Source organism: Erythrolamprus reginae, chromosome 2 (genome assembly GCF_031021105.1).
Source record: "Erythrolamprus reginae isolate rEryReg1 chromosome 2, rEryReg1.hap1, whole genome shotgun sequence".
In the NCBI taxonomy this organism is placed as follows: Eukaryota; Metazoa; Chordata; class Lepidosauria; order Squamata; family Dipsadidae; genus Erythrolamprus; species Erythrolamprus reginae.
The window spans coordinates 183,871,166-183,894,079 of NC_091951.1; the positions used below are offsets into that span (position 1 = coordinate 183,871,166).

A 22,914-nucleotide genomic window follows, 5' to 3' on the forward strand; every position below is an offset into this window, starting at 1 on the left:
ATACATACATACATACATATACATACAGTAATACCTCGTCTTATGAACTTAATTGGTTCCGGAAGTAGGTTCGTAAGGCGAAAGGTTCGTAAGACGAAACATTGTTTCCCATAGGAAACAATGTAAAAGCGATTAATGCATGCAAAGGGGGAAAAAATCGCAAAATGGTGCTCCGCTGGGCGCCGCTGCCCGGCTGTCACCTTTTAAAACAGCTGGGGGGCTTCTCGGCAATCTCCCGAATCTGAACTTTTCGGGTTCAGGTTCAGGAGGCCGCTGAGAAGCGCTGCCACCTGGCTGTCACCTTCTGAAACAGCTGGGGGGCTTCTCGGCATTCTCCCGAATGCCAAACCTGGAAGTTCAGGTTCGGGTTCCGGAACGTGGCCTCCAGGAAGGACAGTTTTTGTGACGTCAAAGCTCCGCCCATGGAATTCCCTATTGGGATTCCCCACTTCCTTTCCAGCCTCCAGATCGGCTGAAAACGCCGCTGCCGATTGTAAAAACGGCGCTCCACCGGACGGCGCCACCTGGCTGTAACCTTCTGAAACAGCCGGGCACTTCTCGGCGGCTTCCCGAACCCGAACTTCCGGGTTCGGCGTTCAGGAGAACGCCGAGAAGCCCCCTGGCTGTTTCAGAAGGTGACAGCCGGGCGGCGGCGCTTCTTGGCGGCCTCCCAAACCCGAACCCGAAAAGTTCGGGTTCAGGTTCGGGAGAACGCCGAGAAGCCCCCCGGCTGTTTTAAAAGGTGACAGCTGGGCTGCGGCGGCCAGCGGAGTGCCATTTTGCGATCTGCGGTGGGTTCATAGGCCGAAAAAAGTTCGTAAGAAGAGGCAAAAATTTTCCAAACCCTGGGTTCGTATCACGAGGGGTTCGTATCACGAGGGGTTCGTATCACGAGGGGTTCGTATCACGAGGGGTTCGTATCACGAGGGGTTCGTATCATGAGGTACCACTGTATATATATAATTTATAGGCAGCCCATCTTACCACAGGGTAACTGTGGGCAGTTGTCTGAATGTGTATCATTTTACATTTATTTATTTATTGTATTTATTAATTTATGTGCTGCCCCTCTCTGAAGACTCAGGGTGGCTTACAACAGAATACAGAATACAGTAGCTAAATCCAATTGATTAAAAACTAAGCAAACAATCTAAATGTACTAAATATACTAAAAATCAGTCATGCCCTTTCAAACAACAACCACACAAACATTCGTTGGCCAGGGAGCTAAGATCTAATCGCCCCAACCCTGGCGGCATAAATGAGTCTTTTTTTTTTTTTTTTAATATTTTATTTATTGATTTTTTAACAATTTAAAATCACACAACATAAAACAGTGCATAGTGAAATGTGAATTGTGCCCATCACCCCGACATACACACATTCCCCACCACCAAATTGGGGGTATTTCTTTTTTTATCCACTTAACCCAAGAGCAATATCTCTGTCTACATATTATAGAGTGATTCTAGTTTATTTCTTGTAGCTTGGTCTCGGATTCTGCTCGTCATATATCGTCTTACCTTGTCCCACCGTCCCATCAGCTGTCCCAAATCAGTTTCATTATCCAAATTTATCCTTTTTTTCCATAATTTCAAATTGAATATGATCCACCATGTACCTATACCAATTTTGCATTGTCCATTTTGTTGCATCCTTCCAACCCAAAACTATTACTGCCTGAGCACTTTCTATTGCTGCTTTTTTTATTTCTCTAAATTCTCCCATCGCATTGCTTTTTACTAGTACTGCCATTTCCTTAGTGATTGTCCATTGTATATTTAACATTCCATTGATATCCTCTTTCACTTTTTGCCAAAATTCCTGCACTATCGGGCATTCCCAAAACATATGCATAAACACTCCTTTATCTTGACAACCATGCCAACAATTTCCCCTAACATTCTGCTGAAAATGTGCAAATTGAACGGGAGTAAAATACCACTTATGTAATATTTTCCTTCTCATTTCCCTAATTCTTGTATTTTTAATTTTCCTTATATCTTCTACTATATTTTCCATTTCTTGTACCTCTACTAATATCTCATTTTGCCACCATTTAGTCAATCCATCAATCGTGTCCCCATCTGACTGCACTAGCAGTTTGTATATATTAGTTGCTTGCGCCTTTATCCCCTCACTTTTTTCTCTTATTATTTTCTCTAACCCTGTCTCCTCCCGCCATAATACTTCTTTATTCTCCCTTTCATTTAGATATTTACATATTGCATTTATTTGTAGCCACCTTCCCTTACCTAACCACCATTCTATGCGATTTCTACTTGGCCTGCCATCCTTCTCGTATAACTGTTCTATCTTAGTTATCCCTCTTCCCTTCAACTCTCCTATAACCTACTCTCCTATAACCCTATTTAAGTTAATTTCGTTTTCTCTATTTATTACATAAAGCGATGACAGTTTAGATTTATATAATCCTATTTTCCCTTGCCATTTTTTCCAAATTTCCATAGTCCCTTTCATTGGGCCTATTAATTTTCCTATATCTCTCCTATTCCACTTCCTAAAAATTAATTCTCTATTATTCATCCCGTTTATCTGTTTTTCCAATTTCGCCCATTTATTTTCACTTAATTGCAACTCCATTAACCTTTCCATTTGAAAAGCTTCCCTATACAGCTCCAAACATGGAACACCCCATCCCCCCTCTTTTTCATTCGCAATTAACCACTTTTTTCTTATTCTTGGTCTCTTATCTTCTTCAATCCAATAATTTAATTTTTTGTCCCACTCTTTAACCTTACATGAAATTGCTAGAGTAATTAAAGGGTTAAAACAAGCCAAAGCACCGGGCCCAGATGGGTTTACAGGGGAATTCTATAAAACTTATGTGAATGTTTTGCTGCCGCATTTGGGGAAATTGTTTAATAATATATTGTCAAATCGTGATATCCCGCAGACATGGAAGCTTTCAGAAATTGTTACCATTCCGAAGATGGGTCGAGATTTAAGAGAGCCTGGGTCTTACCGTCCGATCAGTTTGGCAAATCAGGATTATAAAATATTTATGAAAATACTGGCAAATAGATTAGAAAATATTTTACCAAAAATAATTGAAGAGGATCAATATGGATTCGTGAAGGGAAGGAAAATAAGTGAACCAATTAGAAATGTAATGAATGTGATGCACCATGCTACCGCTACTAAAAGGAAATTGGGAATTTTGAAATTAGATGTTTATAAAGCGTTCGATAAAGTTAACCATAGTTACTTATATAAATTATGTAACAAATTAAATATGGGGGAAAAATTTTGTGAAACTATAAAAGAGATTTATAAAGGAAATGAAGCATATATAAGAGTGAATGGACAAAGAACGCAGAGTATTAAAATATTAAACGGCACCAAGCAGGGATGCCCTCTGTCTCCAAAATTATTCGTAATAGCAATAGAGATCTTAGCTAATAAGATAAGACAAGATAACACTTGGGCAGGATATAGAATAGGGGAATTAGAAATGAAAATAAATTTATTTGCAGATGATGCAATTATATTGACCCAGACCCCGATGGAGATGATTAAAGGTATAATAAATATTTTACAAGAGTTTAAGCAGGAATCGGGACTGTCGGTTAATATGGAAAAATCAGAGATTATGTGTTTAAATACAGATCCGAGAGAACAGATAGAAATTAGGAAAGAATCAGGGTTGAAATTAGGACTTAAAAAAATAAAATATTTGGGAATTTGGTTATTAAAAAACCCAGTGAAAATGGAAGAGATTAATTATAGAATAACATGGAGGAAAATGTTGAAACAGATGAGGAGCTGGAAAGATAAAAAGCTAAGGAGACTCTCTAAAATAAGAGCTTTAAAAATGATGATAGCTCCCAAGATGATGTACCTATTTCAGGTGCTGTCGGGGGGGCATAAATGAGTCTTAAGACTCTTGCGAAAGGCGAGGAGGGTAGGGGCGGTGCGAATCTCCGGGGGAGAGCGGATTCCAGAGGGTTGGGGCCCCCACAGAGAAGGCTCTTCCCCTAGGTCCCGCCAAATGACATTATCTAGTTTACGGGACCTGGAGAAGGCCGACTCTGTGGGACCTAATTGGTCGCTGGGATTTGTACAGCAGAAGGTGGTCCTGCAATGTATGTAAAGTTAATCACATCTGTTCGCTTAGTCTACAAAGAATCCTTTGAAGTTCTTAATCTGAGCTTATTGGCATTGATAGGTATTGCATCCAACCCTTAGCAATGTTCAAATAATGAACTGGGACGGAAGCTCAACCTCTGAGCCGCGGCTCAGTACAGGGCTACAGTCTAATTGACACTGGGCCGCGCATGGCCCCACTCACGTGAGCGTCACTACAGATGTTCGCAACCCCACTCGCAAAAGCATTGCTGCAAGTGTTGCAAGCTCTCGTAGCCCCACTCCCCCCCCCCCCCCCCGTTCCAGACCACCAACAAAGAAACTGCACTAGGGAAATGCTGATTTTCTGTCACACTCCAATAAAAGTCTGATCACATTTTCTTTGTTTATATCAGCTTACAGGTACCTTTTTACCTGTTCCTCTTTTCACAGACATGTATTCTCTAGAGGAAATAAGCTAGAATTGTGCAGAGTACGAAAAGGCAAGGCAGCATGTGTACTTCTAGAAAACGATGGCTGTGCTAGAAACATAGTTCCTCCTAGGAATAATGCAAGGGCCTTCTTTGAACAACATCTAAACTCCCTCATTCGTCTTGTCAAGCGTTTCAGAAGAAACAGCCAGGATGTGGTTTTAAAGGGACAGGGAGGGGCCTTAAAACTTAGAGCCAGTTCTTAGTAGCATCAATTGAAATGTATGGGTTTATCACACAAGCTCAAATCGTGAAGGAAGACTGTTTCCAGCCTCTCTTGCTTGCCCCCCTGCTCTCTATTTCTCACTTCTGGTGGTATCTACCCATAAGAAACAAAATAAGGATCGGCTTGGTTGTAATTGTCAGCTTAGAAACTCAAGGAAATCCAGTGGAATCATGAACAAAAGGCAAATGTTATTGGTTACAGGCTCTTACAGTTGAGCAAAATGTCACCAGTTAATATTGTCTGGTTGTGTAATCACAGTTTGGGTGCTCAATGACCAGCCTGAAATTACAACACTGCAGCATCTTGCAATCATGTGCCCTTTTTTGACAGCTTCCCACCAGCACAGTCAATGGGGAAGCCAACAGGAAATCAGAAACCATGATGAGGTGGGATCCTTGTTTAACAATGGCAGCTAGGACTGCTGGAGAGCCGGGGTGGCGCAGCAGGTAGAGTACTGTACTGCAAGCCATTGAAGCTGACTGTAGATCTGTAGGTCAGCGGTTCAGATCTCACTACTGGCTCAAGGATGGAAGACTCAGCCTTCCATCCTTGCGAGGTGGGTAAAATGAGGACCCGGATTGTGGGGGCGATAGGCTGGCTCTGTTAAAAAGTGCTATTGCTAACATGTTGTAAGCCGCCCTGAGTCTAAGGAGAACGGCGGCATAAAAATTGAATAAATAAATAAATACATTGCTAAGCGGTATGGTCACATGACATCATGCTTAATGACCATACTGCTTAGTGCTGGAGTTTCTGTCCCAATTACCATTGTTAATCAAAGTAAACCCATCGTAGAAGTCTCTTGAGAACAGAATAACTACCTTGCAGGGTCAAAGCAGAGCCTCCATTTAGCCAACTATTTGTTTTACTTGGGCCAGCCACATATCCTTCCAGAAAGCTCACAGCTTGGAAATGAAGACAGCTGGTGTCCAACAAAAGCACATGATTGCAGAAAAGGAAACAGCTTAGGAGACAGCCAAAAGGTCCAGAACAGGATTGAGAAATCTGTAGCCTGGCAAATAGAGCTTAATTATGCAACTCCTAGCATTGTACGCCGACTAAAGAAAGTTTTATCCACCAGCATACCAGAGGCCTGCTTTGTTTAATGACTGCAATATTCATATGTGTCAAGTTTGATTAAAAAGTGTTTTAATGATTTGTATAAGTTCATTTGCAATCAGAGAGCTACTTATCTGTATGGTTGACTAGGAAATTGGTAGGAATAAAAAAAATATCCATTTAAAGATGATGATTTCTAGATTTGCAGCTTGGAGGAAGAGGCTTGTTAGGGTACGCAGGCAGAACCATCAAATCTTCCCAGGGAACACAGTGTGAAATAATTTGATCAGATTTGTTTTTTTGGCATGCGTATGTAGCAAGTGCTACAAAGTAAGTGCTTCGGGGGTTTTTTTTCTGACAATGTTGTTGTTCTCCTTGACCAGAATCAGAATTATGTGTCATCTCTGGCTCATATTTTAAAGCCTGCCTGCTGACACTTGTCTCAAATGATTTTGAGAGGGGAGACGGAGCAGTATCTGTGGGATGGTTGAGGCTTCATCGAACAGAACAGGAGGAGGGATGGTGTTAGCACTTCTCTGATTTGCTTGAAGGGAAAAAAATCTTTGAGTCTTTTAATAAATGCACCATTAATTTAGGATTCTTCTCTCTTTTTCAGAGTTGGCAGTGCTTAATTGCTCTCGGAGTTTCCTTCCTGGCTTGTGGGCATACGGTAAGAGTCACAAGAACTTTGCTAACTGAAGATCTGCCTTCGGCGGCAGTTAATTAATTACTGTGCCTACTGCAGAACAAGTAGCCATCAGGGCCAGTGCGTTTCTATGGTTTACTTTGTAAACATATCCAAATGTATGTGCAATTTTGCACAGTGTTAAAATTTTGTGATAATGGTTTTTTAAAAATTATTGGATGTATATGAGAAAAGCTTATGTGCATTTTTCCTTGTTAATCCCCAACAATCACACTCGGGAGTAAAAAATGATTCTCTTAGTGCTGCATTAATCCTCAGTGGAGATCTCTCTGTATGCTGCTAAAAGCTAACTTTATAATTTTCACCAAGAAGCTAATATTTCACTCCATTTGGGGCTGATCAAATTAATGTTAATAGACCGAATGGCATAAAATTACATTTCATAAATTGCCCTTTAATAGAATATTACTAGCATCTGTGGTTGGAATACAGATGTCTCAGTTTGCTAGTTAAACGCAACAGTTCTTTGGAACTCTCAGTAATTCATCTTTGTTCACATTCTTTGCTTCAAGCCACAAATAAATTTCTGTGGAAGCAATAAAGCTATGGGGTGGGAGAAGAATCTGCCCACCTTAAAAAAAGAATGGGGGTGGGAGAAACTACCTTAAATCTTAATCATTGTCAAGCTTGTTTTCTATATGTCAGGACGTTTCCCCCACAAAGGCCAGTATTCAGGCTAGGAATAAAGACTTTATTTGTGGTGCTGGGAAACTCACTATCTGGGTAACTTACTATCTGTGGTGCTGGGAAACTCACTATCATTATCTGGAGAGGAACTGGAATCTGGGGGAAAGTATCCCATCTAATTAATTTAAACCCATAGGCCACTCCTCTTTTCACTTGATTATGTAAATTGGCAAAGCTGGGAATGTCTTCCGATAGCACCTTGGCAAAGCTGGGAATGTCTTCCGATAGCACCTGGCCCCTACGTCAGCAACAAGCTCTCTGTCATGCCAGGCTGGGCCTTTTTCCCAGCTAAGGTTCAGACATTGCAAAAATAACTAATGAATTGCCAAAAGTGGACACCCTATGCTCAAACAGATGGCCAGACTCTTTAAACATCAGAGTCAAAACCATGAAGACTTGCATGATTGTAATGGAAAATATAAGCCTGGTTATTAACTGTAGAGAGACTGCTTGCTTATAAGATCAATTCCAGATTTAGAACAGAAAAATTGTATTCAGTGTTTACAAATATTTTCCTTTTTTTTTTTTGTGCTAATCCTCATTTGCTCAAGCAAATGCATTTGTATTTCCTGCCATTCTTTATGGCAGGCATGTTTATATTAAGGGTGGGTTTCTGGCTGTCAAATTACTTACTTACTATGAAGATATGAACTTTTTCCTTTAGCCAGAAATGTTTCTCGGCATGAAATATTAAATAAGCATCCATTTAAAAAGCATATGCTCAGCTAAGAATGTTACTGTGTGTTATAATTGGCTCGATTTTGCTCCCTCTGTCATTTTCACTAATGATTTACCTATGTTTCTGTTGGTTGCCCCATTCCTCAAACAAAGCATTGCAAAATCATTCCTAATATCTTAACAGTGCTCTCAGGGAAGGGATAAATATCAGGAGAGAGAGAAAGGTCATTTTAAGAACCGAGAACATTTCACTCCTATGCTTTTGGTAAAGATGGAGGGCAAACAGCTTTTAATCCATGTATATATTTCCCCCCAAGGATCTTATTTAGATCTTACTTAAAGATCTTACTGTCCTATTTAAGCTTGTGCAGTCTTCCTATCAGATGTGTTGGGGCTACAATCCCAGAATTCCCAATCTTGGCAACCAATAAGGGTGATAACAAAGAATTCTGGGATTTGTAGTACTTTCACAAACAGGAGCAACCAAATGAGAAGGAACAGGATTTTCCTACTACAATTTGAGCAGTACCACCTTCATAAAGTACGATACACTTTAAAAAGAAGGTCTTTCCCGAGTCTGAATGGAAGGGGTTGAGTCTTTAAGAGTCGCATTGAGCAATAATTCAGCCTACGCCAGCCTGACAATACACAGCTTCTAACTTCCCCGTCGCATCTGGAAGGCAAAGGTTGGCAAAGGCTCGCTTGCAAATAATACTATTGATGTCATAATACAACCTTGTGTTGAAATTAATGTTTACTTGTTTACTTTGCTACAGTTGAGATGGAGGCACTAACTTTTTGATATGTATGTTGTTAACTGTGTTTCACTTTCTGAAAAAATTCCTAAATTCAGATGTTAATTGATTTGAATATGCTCCTTATACATATTATAATACTAACTACTATTCTTGACTAAAGAAAGACTCATTATGGCATAATAGCCAGAAATGAATGAAGTGTGTAAGCAAAATATCCTCCCTTAGACACTGTTTCAGCCAGCTGTCCCATTTAGCATCAACACCAAGAAATTTGTGTTTATATTTTTGCACTTTTAAAAAGTATTTATGATAAATCTTGGGGTGACTAATGCATTTTAGCAATGTTAATTTTTCTTCGTTACTAAAAATCTGATTGCTCGGAGCCTGGATTAAAACTACATTATGCTTACTTTATATATATTTAAAAGAGGTGATTTATCATTTTCCTTTCCAAGTATTTATAAGTTTGAAAAGATTACTCAGGCTGATTTGTAACTTTTTATCCAAATTATCCTAGTTTCCTGATCAGTCTATGTCAAAAGTTACACTAAAGTTCTATTAAAACTCTAAGCTGCTTAACCTTGAATTAAGCAGAGTCCCTGAAATAGTAGCATGTAATCACTGTTGCATTTTGGTGGCTTCAATGGGAACAGACTCCTAAACAGAGAATCTCCTAGTTGACCATAGAATTTCTTATTAATGATATTTTTCAGTGGGAAAGTTGTCAATGTAGGAGATCTATAGGCGTGATTTGTCAGCTTACATGATGAGTCAGTGGGAAGAGTTTACCTTGTTCAAATATCAGAGGGGCTATACTTGTAAAATTTTGGGCCACACATTGGCTGCTGGGTGGGGCGAAGGGGAGGGATTATTTGCCTGGAAGAGGTAAAGTTGGATACACAAAGCTTTCAATAGAATTATCTGGAGTCATCCCACAACTCCGGGTTGGGACTTCGGGGCAATAAAATAGACTACTTTGCATGCATGGGACCCCCTGAAACAAACCCATCCTTCTACCTCACATACCTAAATTAACTGCACAACATTTCCCATTCACTTTACAATTTACTTTCCTACTTGGGTGGTTGTTCCTGTTTTGTTTTGTTTTTTAAAGAAATGCCTATGCCTACAAAGTTCATAGAGTTCATAGATCATTGAGATATTTCCTACTCAACAAGGGATCATTTCCTCTACTCACTAGAAGGGAGTTTATGCAGGACTTAAAATCTGATGGAGAGCCACCCACTTTCTGTTGTAGGCAGTGTAGATTTGCTACAGCAGAGCACTACATTTTAAAGAGCAATTTGTCTGATCATCTCATAATTCTGTGTTGAATTTTGCTGGCTTGCGTATTTTATCCCTTTTTCCGTGTATATCAGGAGAAAAGGTTTGGCACGTCCCACCCACATCTAAACCAACAACAAACACTGTATGTTAATGTTTTGTAAATTTTAAGGATAGATATATCTTGCATTGTCTGTGTAGACATACCAAGCTTTGTATTGTGCATGGATGACTGTTTTCTGATTTTGTTAGCATTAGAGTTTACACTGAGGCTGGTTGGGTATTTCTGCTGTTTGAAACAGATAGCAGGCTCTCAGCTGCTCTACACTATTTCTATGCACTTTAAACTTATAAGTTCTCAGAAGGAAGATAAACTGCCTCTTGGGATATCAATTTCTGTCTGACACTATTTGAGATTTCAGAAAACAGATATATGTAGCAGTCACGTATTAAAACATTTGAGCTACATAATGACTTGTATAATGTGAAACAAATGTCTATTTTTATCTGACCTAAACCAATCTGTACACCTAATTTTGATTAAAAAATTGAATGTTTTTCAGCTTGGGTCTCTTTCTTTTTAAATTAATATCATGAAGATGATCTAATCTGGGCTAAAGAATGATATCTTTCTCAAAACACACATGGAAAACATTTCATAAAGGGTAGCTATCTTTCCTCCAATTTAGAGAATGGGCAGTTTCCCTCCTGCATTCATTTGAGTGTAGAAGAAGGTTGAACATATATTGATGAAGCATCCTCTGGTTGAAAGGAACCTGGAAGCTCTTCCTCTCTCTAGTGCAGGGCTGTCAAACTCCCGACCCACCCGCACTGGCCATACCCACACCCAGTTTAGCAAAGGGGGAGAAAAGTCCGCTATGTCACATGACAATGCGAGTTTGACACTCCTACTCTAGTGTAACACTATCAACATCTGTGTGAAGTTTTCTATTATCCTTATAATGAAGGGTAAGGACCTAGAATGACAGATACACTGTAATTGAGTTGTGGTGGCACAGTGGTTGGAATGCAGCATTGCAGGCTAACTCTGCCAATTGCCAGCAGTTCGATCTTGACCAGTTGAAGGTTGGCTCAGCCTTTCATCCTCCCGAGATTGGTAAAATGAGGACCCAGATTGTTGGGGACAATATGCTGACTTTATAAACTGCTTAGAGAGGGCTGTAAAACACTCTGAATGAATTTATCAGTCTAAGTGCTATTGCTAATTTGAATGATTTCTTGACTCTATGAGAACCAAGGTGTACCATTATTTTGAAAATAGGGACTGGCCAGACACTTCGGCAAAGGGTAAAGTTTGAATGAAAAAAGCAAAGTGTATTGAACCCTCTCAATTTATACCTGTTGCTAAATTTAGCTTCCTGTATTTGAATAAAACTTAAAAAAAAAACTATTTGAGTTTTTATCCCCACCATCATCACATCCTATGGCAGTGAATTTTATGAAGTGAAATCATATACTGTATGTTTCTTCTCTGAACCTACCAGAAATAATTCTTGTGAATCCCCCGAGATCTTCTGTTATTCATGAACTGCACCAGAAGCACTGATTTGACCTCTTAATTTTTAAAAAAATATGGATTGTTTGGAACATACTGTACATTCTTCTTGCATTTTGATATCTCCATAATGTCAAAAAATGCTGTTTTTTTTCTTTTTAGATTTCCAATAAACAATTTGATCTTTTCATATTATTATGAACAAAAAAGGAAGACCTAAAGGGTTATCATTAAAACTTGCTTTAAAGATGCAAATAGCAAAGAAACTTAGGGTCCTCAGCCTTGTAAAGTTGCAATGCATTAGTAAACAGGCACATTGGCAAATAGCTAAGATGGAAAACAAAAGGAACTGCTGAAATTTGAATTGCTGATCACTTTTAGAAAGAAACAGGTTTTTTTAAACAAAAAACCCCCCTTCCACTTTTATCTTGATCAAGTCAAAAAAGTAACTGAGTTACATAAATAGGACAAGCAACGTGGTAGTTTAGATTAAAGCGTTTTAGGAATTTTGAGCCTATTTATTGGTCTTGCTTTAGATTATGGGTGTGAAGAGGAATTGTCTTGGGCTGCACATAAAATATGATGTTAAAAAATTATGAACTTGTCGGGTCACATTACTAACTTTCTAGGGCCACGTGTGGTTTGGACATGCTTTAGATAATGCAATAAATACAACACACAGAGAGATGTGTTTCATATGACTCCATAACCATATTATTGATCTAATTTGTTGAAAAAAACTTTTTGCAGTGGTAAAATAAAATGTTAAGAGAGTCTTGGCCAATGAAGCATTGTTATAAGACTTATATACTTCCCACTAAGAAAATATATTTCTAGTATATCCCAAGTAATTTTTGTGTGCAGATTAAATTAAAACAAATGCAATCATCCTCTTGTGTACATACTACATATTTTGAGAACGTTTTTTTCTTTCCTCTGTGACAAGCTTTCTTTGCCAGCTTTAAAGGAACTAGAAAGCGTAAGTAATTGTTTTTCACCCTAAGAAACATTCCAATTCCTACAATACGAAACACATACATAATTTTATATCACACAAATGTTTGGTAATAATATTTGATATATACCATATAGAAAGGAATAAATGGCTTCATGGGGGAAAAAAGCCAAAGCCTTCAAAACACAATCATGACTCATTGAAATATTAATTTAGCATAGGTCTGGCAAGTCGAGATATAAAGCAACATTTGTAAAAGCCAGAACAATGCGTGCATTCATCATCACAATTAAGAAGCTGCCATTGTACAAACAATCATCCTTCAAATATAGAACATTTGTAGTTCTCCTATCGCACCATAAAATTTCTAAAACCTAAGCCCTGAATTTTAGAAGTACAGCCGAAAAGAACTTTTACATCTCTTGGATGTAAAAGAATATTTAAAGAATATTGAATATTGAAACACTTTTAAACTGAACTACTGTATATCCTTTTAAACACCTTAAATTCCAAGTGAAAGGAAGAGAGAAACACTGCCATAATATGAACGCTCAATACATATTGAATTTCTTAATATTTTACTAGGTACATGAGATATATTTGCCTGGTTCATTGAAATCCACACCCATCATTTTTAAAGCAGGTAGGAACATGTTGCACAACAGTTCTTTCCAATACTAGGAATGCAGAAGTAACTTGAAACATTAATTTGTTGTATTTCTCTTAATCCACCCAAATAACGTGGTGAGAAGTCGATATGGCAAATAGTCCTACACTTGTGAGTCTGAATGAGATTAAGTGTTAGTGGGATTAACAGCTGAAATTTTATTTTCAGTATCTTAAGCCCCAGTTTCATGATTCTAAAAATCTTGATGAGGCTTGCTTATGCTGATTCAGTGATCCCTGTGTATGTTCCAGAATAGGAATTCTGGAATTTCGTAGAGCAGATTCAGATCGTGACTAAGGAAAGTGCATTCTTTCCATTAAAATGAAAAGAGCAAAGGAATGAAAACACTTAATCCTATAATGAAGTTCAACAATTCACTCCTAAACTAATAGGAAGGGGCGTGTGTCAAACAGTAGTATTTCTATATGAATTGGAGACCAAATAATTGCCAAGCATACCTTCAAAAAGTTCTCATCGGTCAAGCAGTGCAACAAATAGTATGTTCATCTGCGAAACGTTAATTTGTACAAAGTTATAACAAATTAATGGGGAGTCTACTTAATGTAGATGTGTCTCCCAACTCATCAGCCAGTAAAGGCATCTATAAGGAGACGGTGGGTGTCAAATATTTAAAATGGCAATGACTGCCATATTGATTTTTTCCCACACTCTTTAAGTCATGGCTATCCCTGGCAATTGTTACAGCTAAACCTAAGGTAAAATGAAGCTGTTGTACCTATGCAGAACTGAACATACTCCAAACACTACATTAGAAATCTTCAAACCTGGCAACTTTAGGACTTGTGGACTTCAACTCCCAGAATTCTCCAGCCAACATAACAACTGCGGTGATTCATTTAACAATTATGGCAAGAAAGGTCATAAAATGGGCCAAAATCCACTTAACAACAGAAATGTTAAGGTCATTTGGGATCATAAGTCAAGGACTCCCTGTATTTTCTTGACTCAAAGCTCTGTCTCAGAGAGAATCGGTTCCAAGAATTGTCTCAAGTTGAAGCAGGTGACCCTGTGGATTAGGGGTCCCCAAAGTTGGCAACTTTAAGACTTGTGGACTTCAACTCCCAGAATTCTTCAGCCAGCATAGCTCCCATAAAACTCTCATAGAGTTCTGGGAGTTGAAGTCCACAAGTCATAAAGTTGCCAAGTTTGAAGACCTCTGCCTTACGTATAATGTCAATCATCTATATGAACATCTGGAGCACTAGAATTTGGAAGATGGAGATCCCATTCACCCAAGCGGAATGATTCCATACCAGGGTCTTATTTTCTGAATATCACTATACAGATATAAAAAGATGAGGAAATTAACCGAGCATCATATATACCGGCTAGCAATCATCTGTTGAAAACCGCACCATCTACTCTGATGCAAACATTTGCTTTGCAGCTTCAGGCAAGATTTCTATCAGGTATTGCTGAAACGATGACATGTTTTTTCAGCAAGGAAGCTGATATTTCCAAGCGTCAGCTGCAAAAAACAGGACCAGTGAGAGAGATGGAGAACAAACTGTCCACATGGACTTGGTTTCCCCAAGTTTTCAAGACACTAAGGCTCCTCCAACCTACTGCTTTGAATTTTTATTTCCACGGCTATGCTAGCTATGCTACAATTGAAATTGTAAATATAAAATTCCAGATATAAGGAAGGCAGCTACTTTGATGAGTTTGATCAACACACAGCCTTTTCTCTTTGAGTTCTTTGCTCAGAAGATCTTGAAAAACCTTCTTTAGAACTTCAACAAGTCCCGAAACAAACTTTTGCAGAGATTTAGTGCCAACTGTATTTATTAAATATTTAGTAAAGAAACAGTAGAATAAGATCAAATAATGGCTGCTATATTATCAATGATTCATTCACTGATATAACAAATCAATTTAATTCATAGAATAGAATAGAATTTTTTATTGGCCAAGTGAGATTGGACATACAAGGAACAGGCCAAATAGGTCTACCCCTTATAAAAAACAGGAGTCGAAAAACCTCTGAGAAGTATTTCTAACTTCAGAGACACTTGGGAATGATTTTAAAAGCCGTCTATTCTACGAAGAAAAAAAATAGCTTCCAGGCTAAGATGTAATTAACTTGCAAATTTAGCAATTTGGACTTTGGCTGGGAGTGGTTTGTTCGTTGCAGCCTGGTTCAGCCCTCTTGAATCATCGTCAGCGGTGCCTAGTTTGGAACACTGTGATTGGATTGTGCATTCCGGTGATTGGCTGTCAAGTAACCTCTCGCTTCTAATCTGCTCAGTGTTGTAGCACAACCTTGCTTAATTTTAATGCTCATTCTTGCTTAATTTTAAAAGTGTCTATGAAATAGATCTTAATAGTTAAGATCTTAATAGTTCTTAATAGATCTTAATAGTTAAGGTCGTTTGGATTATTTAGCAATGGGTTGGGTTTGCCCGCTGTACTAAGCCACAATGTGGCCTGGTTTGCATTCAGGAAACGTGTGAATTCAGTCACGCTGTATTATGGCTTACCAAAAATAAATAAATAAAATAAAATGGTGTATTATGTCAATTTTCTCTTAAAATCTATAGATTTTGTTGCTGTTCTTCATGCTTAAAAGCTAGCTTCAAATTATCCAAGAGAACTCAGAGATGCAAACAACCTTGGAAAAATTTGAATAGGGCCATACTTCATTACATCGGTGTTTCTCAATTATTTTCTCTTACGCACCCCCCACCCCAGGAAGAAGTAAACATTTCGCGCCTCCCCAACTCTCCACAGGGATGATTTTTTTTGCAATATTCAGCACATTTTTGCTGAAAAAACTCAAATGATTGGGTGTAATGTATTTAAGCGACGACTTAATTTATTTGGCTTCATGTTACATAGAAACATAGAAACATAGAAGTCTGACGGCAGAAAAAGCCCTCATGGTCCATCTAGTCTGCCCTTATACTATTTTCTGTATTTTATCTTACAATGGATATATGTTTATCCCAGGCATGTTTAACTTCAGTTACTGTGGATTTATCTACCACGTCTGCTGGAAGTTTGTTCCAAGGATCTACTACTCTTTTAGTAAAATAATATTTTCTCATGTTGCTTTTGATCTTTCCCCCAACTAACTTCAGATTGTGTCCCCTTGTTCTTGTGTTCACTTTCCTATTAAAAATACTTCCCTCCTGGACCTTATTTAACCCTTTAATGTATTTAAATGTTTCAATCATGTCCCCCCTTTTCCTTCTGTCCTCCAGACTATACAGATTGAGTTCATTAAGTCTTTCCTGATATGTTTTATGCTTAAGACCTTCCACCATTCTTGTAGCCCGTCTTTGGACCCGTTCAATTTTGTCAATATCTTTTTGTAGGTGAGGTCTCCAGAACTGAACACAGTATTCCAAATGTGGTCTCACCAGCATTCTGTATAGCGGGATCATAATCTCCCTCTTCCTGCTTGTTATACCTCTAGCTATGCAGCCAAGCATCCTACTTGCTTTCCCTACCGCCTGACTGCACTGTTCACCCATTTTGAGACTGTCAGAAATCGCTACCCCTAAATCCTTTTCTTCTGAAGTTTTTGCTAACACAGAACTGCCAATACAATACTCAGATTGAGGATTCCTTTTCCCCAAATGCATTATTTTACATTTGGAAACATTAAACTGCAGTTTCCATTGCTTTGACAATTTATCTAGTAAAGCTAAATCATTTACCATATTACAGACGCCTCCAGGAATATCAACCCTATTGCACACTTTAGAGTCATCGGCAACAATCTGCTGCCAACATTTTTAGACACAGTAAACATACCGGTCTTTCCTCGTCTCCCGCCATAGTCACAGTGAAGCCTAGTGCTACATACACTTAGTCATACTTGCTCATCTTAGCTTTCGGGAGACTTATGTTGTCTCATTACCTCCGTCTCTCTCTTCCTTTCTTTTCATCCCTGTTAAATATTTTTTCATGATGTCTCTTAAGGGTTTGCTCTTCATATCTCCTACTCTGTGCTGTATGCTATTGTTCAGTGCAACCCCCCCCTACTTCCTGCAGCAAAAAAAAGCATGTTCCCTGGGGTCATGCACCCTCCTGGCATTGCTCTGTGCCCCCCCAGGGCCCCCCGCCCCACTATTCGAGAAACACTGCATTACACCAAGGTCTTTTCTCAGCTTGGAATTTTGTCAGAATTGCACCCAAAAACCCAAGGTTAGCCAATGAAATAAATTATCTTCTTGAAGATAAGAAACAGCTTTGATTGCCATTTCCTGAGTGATTGCTTTATAGCAGGGGTCCCCAAACTTGACAACTTGAAGACTTGTGGACTTCAACTCCCAGAATTCTCCAGCCAGCTATGCCGGCTGGAGAATTCTGGGAGTTGAAGTCCACAAGTCTTCAAGTTGCCAAGTTTGAAGACCTCTGCTCTATAGGCTAGCTGGGGAATTTAATAATCTTGTGATATTTGATTTCTGGATTTTGCTTCTTAATCAGCATTTCTAACTGCCATCAACTTCTTTTGTTTTTTGTCTTGCCTAGTATCGTCTGGGACTCACTTCTCAGCCCGAACTCTTTCTTCTGAACAATGTTGATACAGTCTCAATCACGAATAGATGAAATCCCATCCACCACCATCAACTGATTTGAAACACCCTTTCAATGCTGCAGAAAGTCAAATTTTGATTGGTTCTGAAATGAGTGGGTATAAGTTAAGAATTGCCAATGGAGACCGAGCTTCTCCTTGAAAGAAGAAGCAGGAAGGAGCGTCAAATTATGAAGAGTTATCTGTTACACTGGGAGACAAACCTCTTTAGAGGCTGTATCTGAAAGATCAACTATGAAGGCTATTGATAAAGTTGGAGCATATCTTGCAGGATAGGTGAAAAAAAAAATGGTTGTAATTGACAGACACCTGCAAAATGCAGAAGGTAACAAAAAGATGAGCGATGGATGAAATAAGGGGGATGAACATGGTATTTCTTTTTTTACGCACAACCCAGTTCATTCACGGGGAAAATGGCTGGATGACAATTACACTGCAGAGAGTCACAAATAAAGGGAGAGTTTGATACCTTCTTCCATTTTTTCCACTTAGAAATCCTCACCTCTTTATTATTATAAATAGGTACATATTTATAAATAAAAGTTCTGATAGGAAGACTCCCACTTTATCCAAAGTGTCATTAATCTGGTTTGGAACGATTCACAATTTTCTCTTACCTTGTGATTTCTGGAATGCTGTTAGATGGTGTTGTAGAAATTAAGCAATATCCTGCTTTAATGCAAAAGGAAAATCAAACAGAACTTTCTGAAACTCTTAATGATCATGTTCCACCAGGAAGGGTAGTATGGGCTCTACCTAAGACATTAAATAAAGATGAACGAATAGAAGGTGGAATAAGAACACACTTTAAATTATTTAGGATTAGACCAGTGTTTCTCAATCTTGGTGATTTGAGTGGACTTCAACTCCCAGAATTCCTCAGCCAGTTGGCTGAAGAATTCTGGGAATTGAAGTCCACCCATTTTCAAGTTCCCAAAGTTGAGAAACAATGGTTTAGACCAAACTCCCCCCCCCCAAAAGGTAGATATTGTGTTTCATTCCATTTCCTTCATAATATGGCATATTTCTGTGCTTTGCATACATGAAAGGCGTGTCTTCGTTTAACCCTTTGTTTTGTTTAATTATTGTGGGGAGTTTTTGTTTTTCTTTCATGCAAGTCTAATTCAGTCTGGAACCATGGACCCTAAGGGAAAACCATGATAGTCCTACATGTTTACTAAAGAGAAATAAACCCAACGGCTGTTCCTTCTTCTCAAGAAAGTTGAGCAGTGTGAAGAAGAATATAGAGAAAGGCAAATCCCAAAGAAATCCACTGTAGATCCTCTTTCTTAATTACTGGTGGAAAACTCCAGCCCAATTATGGTCCTAGAACTCTGGCTCTTTCACTAGCAATGTAAGGGTATCTCAAGTGGGTTAAGGAAGCTTTGGATTCATTAGTGTCCCTGATCTTCAAATACAATTTATCATCAAGAAGGAATATAAGTAACATATCCACTAATCTCACTCATCCCAATTTCTTAGTCAACTTCTTTTCTGAGCTTGAATTAAACACAAAGACTTTTGCTCAGAGCTTCTATATCCTGAAGACTTATAGTTGAGTTTAATCTGCTCTGCTCTTTCTGACTTCTTTTAGTACTGTTCAAGTGATGCCTCGGGCTCTGGATAAAAGTGTTTGATCATTCAAATACAATGAAAGTTTCAAGCACATTTTTACAGTTGGAGACTCAGAACTGGGAACTTCAAACTTGGCAACTTTTAAGACTTGTGGACTTCAAATCCTACTGCTGCCCAGCCAGAATGGCTGGCTAAAGAATTCTGGGAGTTGAAGTCCACAAGTATTAAAAGTCGCCAAATTTGGAGACTCCTGATATAGATTATACCCTATCTGATTTGCATAGCTCATCTTGGTTTCAAGTCAGAAGCCAAGAATAGCATTTTGGAAACATTTTAGAAAACAATATAGTGCCAAACAGATTACTAAAAATGTTGACTGGGCATGTACAAGATTGCAACCTTGTACTTTCTAAGCTTTGTTATACAGCTTGTTCAATGCAGAATTAAGATCGGAGGAATTCCAGCACAGACTACCCACTCAATCCTTGTGGTACAGGAATATCACTTTTCCCTTTGAGAAGAGGCTTTCTAGCCCTTGTGACAGGATAGCTTTAAAAAACTGAAAGCCACATGTGATAAAATATATATCGTTTAAGTAAAATCCCATCTTTTGCATTTGATTTTCCGTTTTCCTCTTCTTTTCTGTGATTGTCCGTATTCTCTTCTATTTATAAAGCAGCTGCTTCAAAGTCTATTTCCATCTTCCTGCAGTCCAGTTCCAGAATAAAAAGACAGGTTTTTAAAGATAGTGATGGCTGCTCCATATCAAACAACTTTCATATCTTCTGCCTCATGTCTGAGATAAAACATAATGTGGTATCTATCATTGTAAAATGCACAATGCAATTATATAAATTGTTCCAACTTGCATCGTCTAATGCAGTGTTTCCCAACCTTGGCAACTTGGAGATATTTGGACTTCAACTCCCAGAATTCTGGGAGTTGAAGTCCAAATATCTCCAAATTGCCAAGGTTGGGAAACACTGGTCTAATGATCTGGTACTTAAGTTTATTACAGGCAGGAAAGCTCCTTTTCTGCTTTTGATAATAAGCCTCTCATTTTACCCAAGTCCTATGTTCATGATTGGGAAAGGAACCAACTTCTTAATGTAAACGTGGCCTACCTCCCCCTCCCATCTCAATCTTTTCTAACCATGATTGGTGGCATAACTGCAGTTTAGCATGACCACGTTTATTTATTGTTTATACATTCTGGTGTTAAGATTTAATTTTCAGACCTTTTTGATGCACCTAGATGCAAAAATAACATAGATGCACCCAGCATTGAACTTTGATTTCTGAAATTTCCTCCTCCCGACCCAAAACCATTTAAGTTTCCAATCCTTACATTCAAACATAAATTGGCAATATTGATAGAAAACACTAATACTACAGCTGCTTTAGTTGGACAAGATACATCACATCTCTGTATATTAGAATTGTCTGGATATTCTCTTTGACTGGAATATCTAATGTTGACATAGCTTTAAAACAAAGTTATGCCAATAAAGCCTCCCAGTTTTTAACCATGACAGTGAGAAGTCCTTTGGCAACAGGGGCAGATGTATCTTGTTCAGAAATAAATTTGAGACTGGCTTCTAAGACTGGCTGCAAAGCTGTTGCCAAAACTTTGCTTTCTGCTTCAGATTGAAGAATGTAATACTGTATTCCTAATGTTCAAACTGGTACCCAAGTCTCTTACTAGGCCTGGATGCCTGGATTGAACTCACTAGGTTGGTGGTGCTACCAGAATGATCAGATAGCAATGAAGATTATTTAAGGTGCTCAAAATATTTGTAACTGGGCAATAAAATACAGTACTTGGTATTTTTGGTACCAATTGCTTTAAAAAGTTTAATGTTACAAAATCCATTTCCCTTTTTGTTAATTTTGTTTGACCTTTGGTACTAATTTATTTGAAATGTTGGGTAAGCCATTTTTGTTTATTTAAATGAAAGTACAGATCTTCAAATAAATATCAAAATATCTACTCCTCTTTTTTGGGGGTCTCATTTTATACCAAACGTACATCACTGCAATTCTTTGCATTCTGCAACTTTAAAAAAAAAATAGTAAAGAACTGCTTTAAATACAGCAATTACAGACATGAAAACTGTTTTCTCCCCTCACTCTTCTATCTGAATGATATTGTAAAAACACTTGGATGGGTGAGAGGAAGAACTTTGAAGCTTCAGAGGACCTAGTCTGGAGGTAGAGTTTGTTTGTTTGTTTGTTTGTTTGTTTGTTTGTTTCATTAGATTTATAAGCCGCCCAATTCCAAAATGGACTCTGGGTGATCACTAGATGATAGGTGATAAATGGAAGCTGTTGAGGAATGCTTCAAAGGTAGAAAAGAAAGAGGGAGGGAGGTGTAGAGAGAGAAAAGAAAGAAAGAGGAAGGAAAGTGTTCTGTCGGGCTCTCTGGTAGACTCCTCCCGAAAATTCACAGGTACAAATTTCAGACACACAAATTCAAAACAATGTTCTTTATAATGAAAATTCACATAAACTAAGCCCTCTTTTTGTATAGCAAAGAGCACTCGTCTCCAAACAAACTGATAATTTGTACAAGTCCCTTATCAGTTCTGAGATACTTAGCTTGCAGCTGTGAGGCAATTCACAGTCCTTCTTCTTTCACAAAGTGAAACACACTTTGCTCTGGTTTAGTTTCAAAGCGGGGAAAAATCAGCACACAAAAGGTCAAAGTCAGTAAAGCAGTCACGAAACACAAGGATCAGATAATCCTCCACAATGGCCAAACCCACAGGCTGCTATTTATAGCAGCCTCACTAATTACCACAGCCCCACCCAACCACAGGTGGTCTCATTTTCTTTGATAATAATCTCTCAGTTGTTGTTGCCTATGCATCGCTCTCCACATGCCTGGCTGTATCATTAACTCTTGTTCTTAATCCAAGGAGGAGCTAGATAATTGATCTCCTTCTGAGCTGTCTGCCACACTCTCCTCCTCCCTGTCACCCATGTCTTCTTGGTCAGAGGAGCCTTCATCAGCAGATTCTACCGGGGTGTGTGTGTCAAAACAGGCCTGCAGCATGTGGATGTCTCCCCCACATCCACAGTCCTTGGGGCAGGAGCTGGGCCAGAGCTAACCACAACAGAAAGGAAGGAGGAAAAAGAAAGAAAGAAAAGAAAAGAAAAAAGATAAGGAAATGTATAGGTAAAAGCTGCTTGAGTGGGTGTCATGGAAAAACTTTTGATGTGCTTGTAGAATCTTCAAAATTCTTCCCAGAAATGGTGCCTATCTTAAGGTAGATACCAGCATTAGTGTCTGCACAGATAAGATTACAATTGTGGGATTATGACTGAAGCCTTGTCTGTTTTAATATGTTCATCATGTGCAAAGGAGGTGGGCTCTTGTGTTGTGATGTCGCAACTTCCATCTTTCCCTGTTTACAGACTGCCAGTTACCTAAATCGGCTCTCCGACTTTGCTTAGAACGATGAACACCCTTTAATGAGTTGACTTTACATCTAGAATCCATAAGATGCTGCATCTGACTGCTTGACACGTACAGTATATAAGTAATGCCGCAATTAGTGCAGGAATGAACTGTTCGCAGACCGTGTGTGGGTTTCCAGCTCCTTTCTGCCCTCTCCAGAACACCCTACAATGCCACATAATGGCGGCAAAATTATCCATTT

The 22,914-nt window shown here is 38.7% G+C and overlaps 1 protein-coding gene across 2 annotated transcripts in view; it reads left to right on the forward strand.

Annotated features, from left to right (window-relative positions):
• The window catches only part of SLC11A2 (solute carrier family 11 member 2), a 93,013-nt gene extending 73,160 nt beyond the window's left edge, over window positions 1-19,853 (forward strand). For both annotated transcript variants that reach the window (XM_070740722.1, XM_070740723.1), the window contains exons 16-17: window positions 6,479-6,532; window positions 17,614-19,853. In XM_070740722.1, the coding sequence (XP_070596823.1) occupies window positions 6,479-6,532; window positions 17,614-17,691 (132 nt within the window). In that variant the 3' untranslated portion in view covers window positions 17,692-19,853. The remainder of the gene's footprint in view (window positions 1-6,478; window positions 6,533-17,613) is intronic.
• Window positions 19,854-22,914: the final 3,061 nt, after the last annotated feature.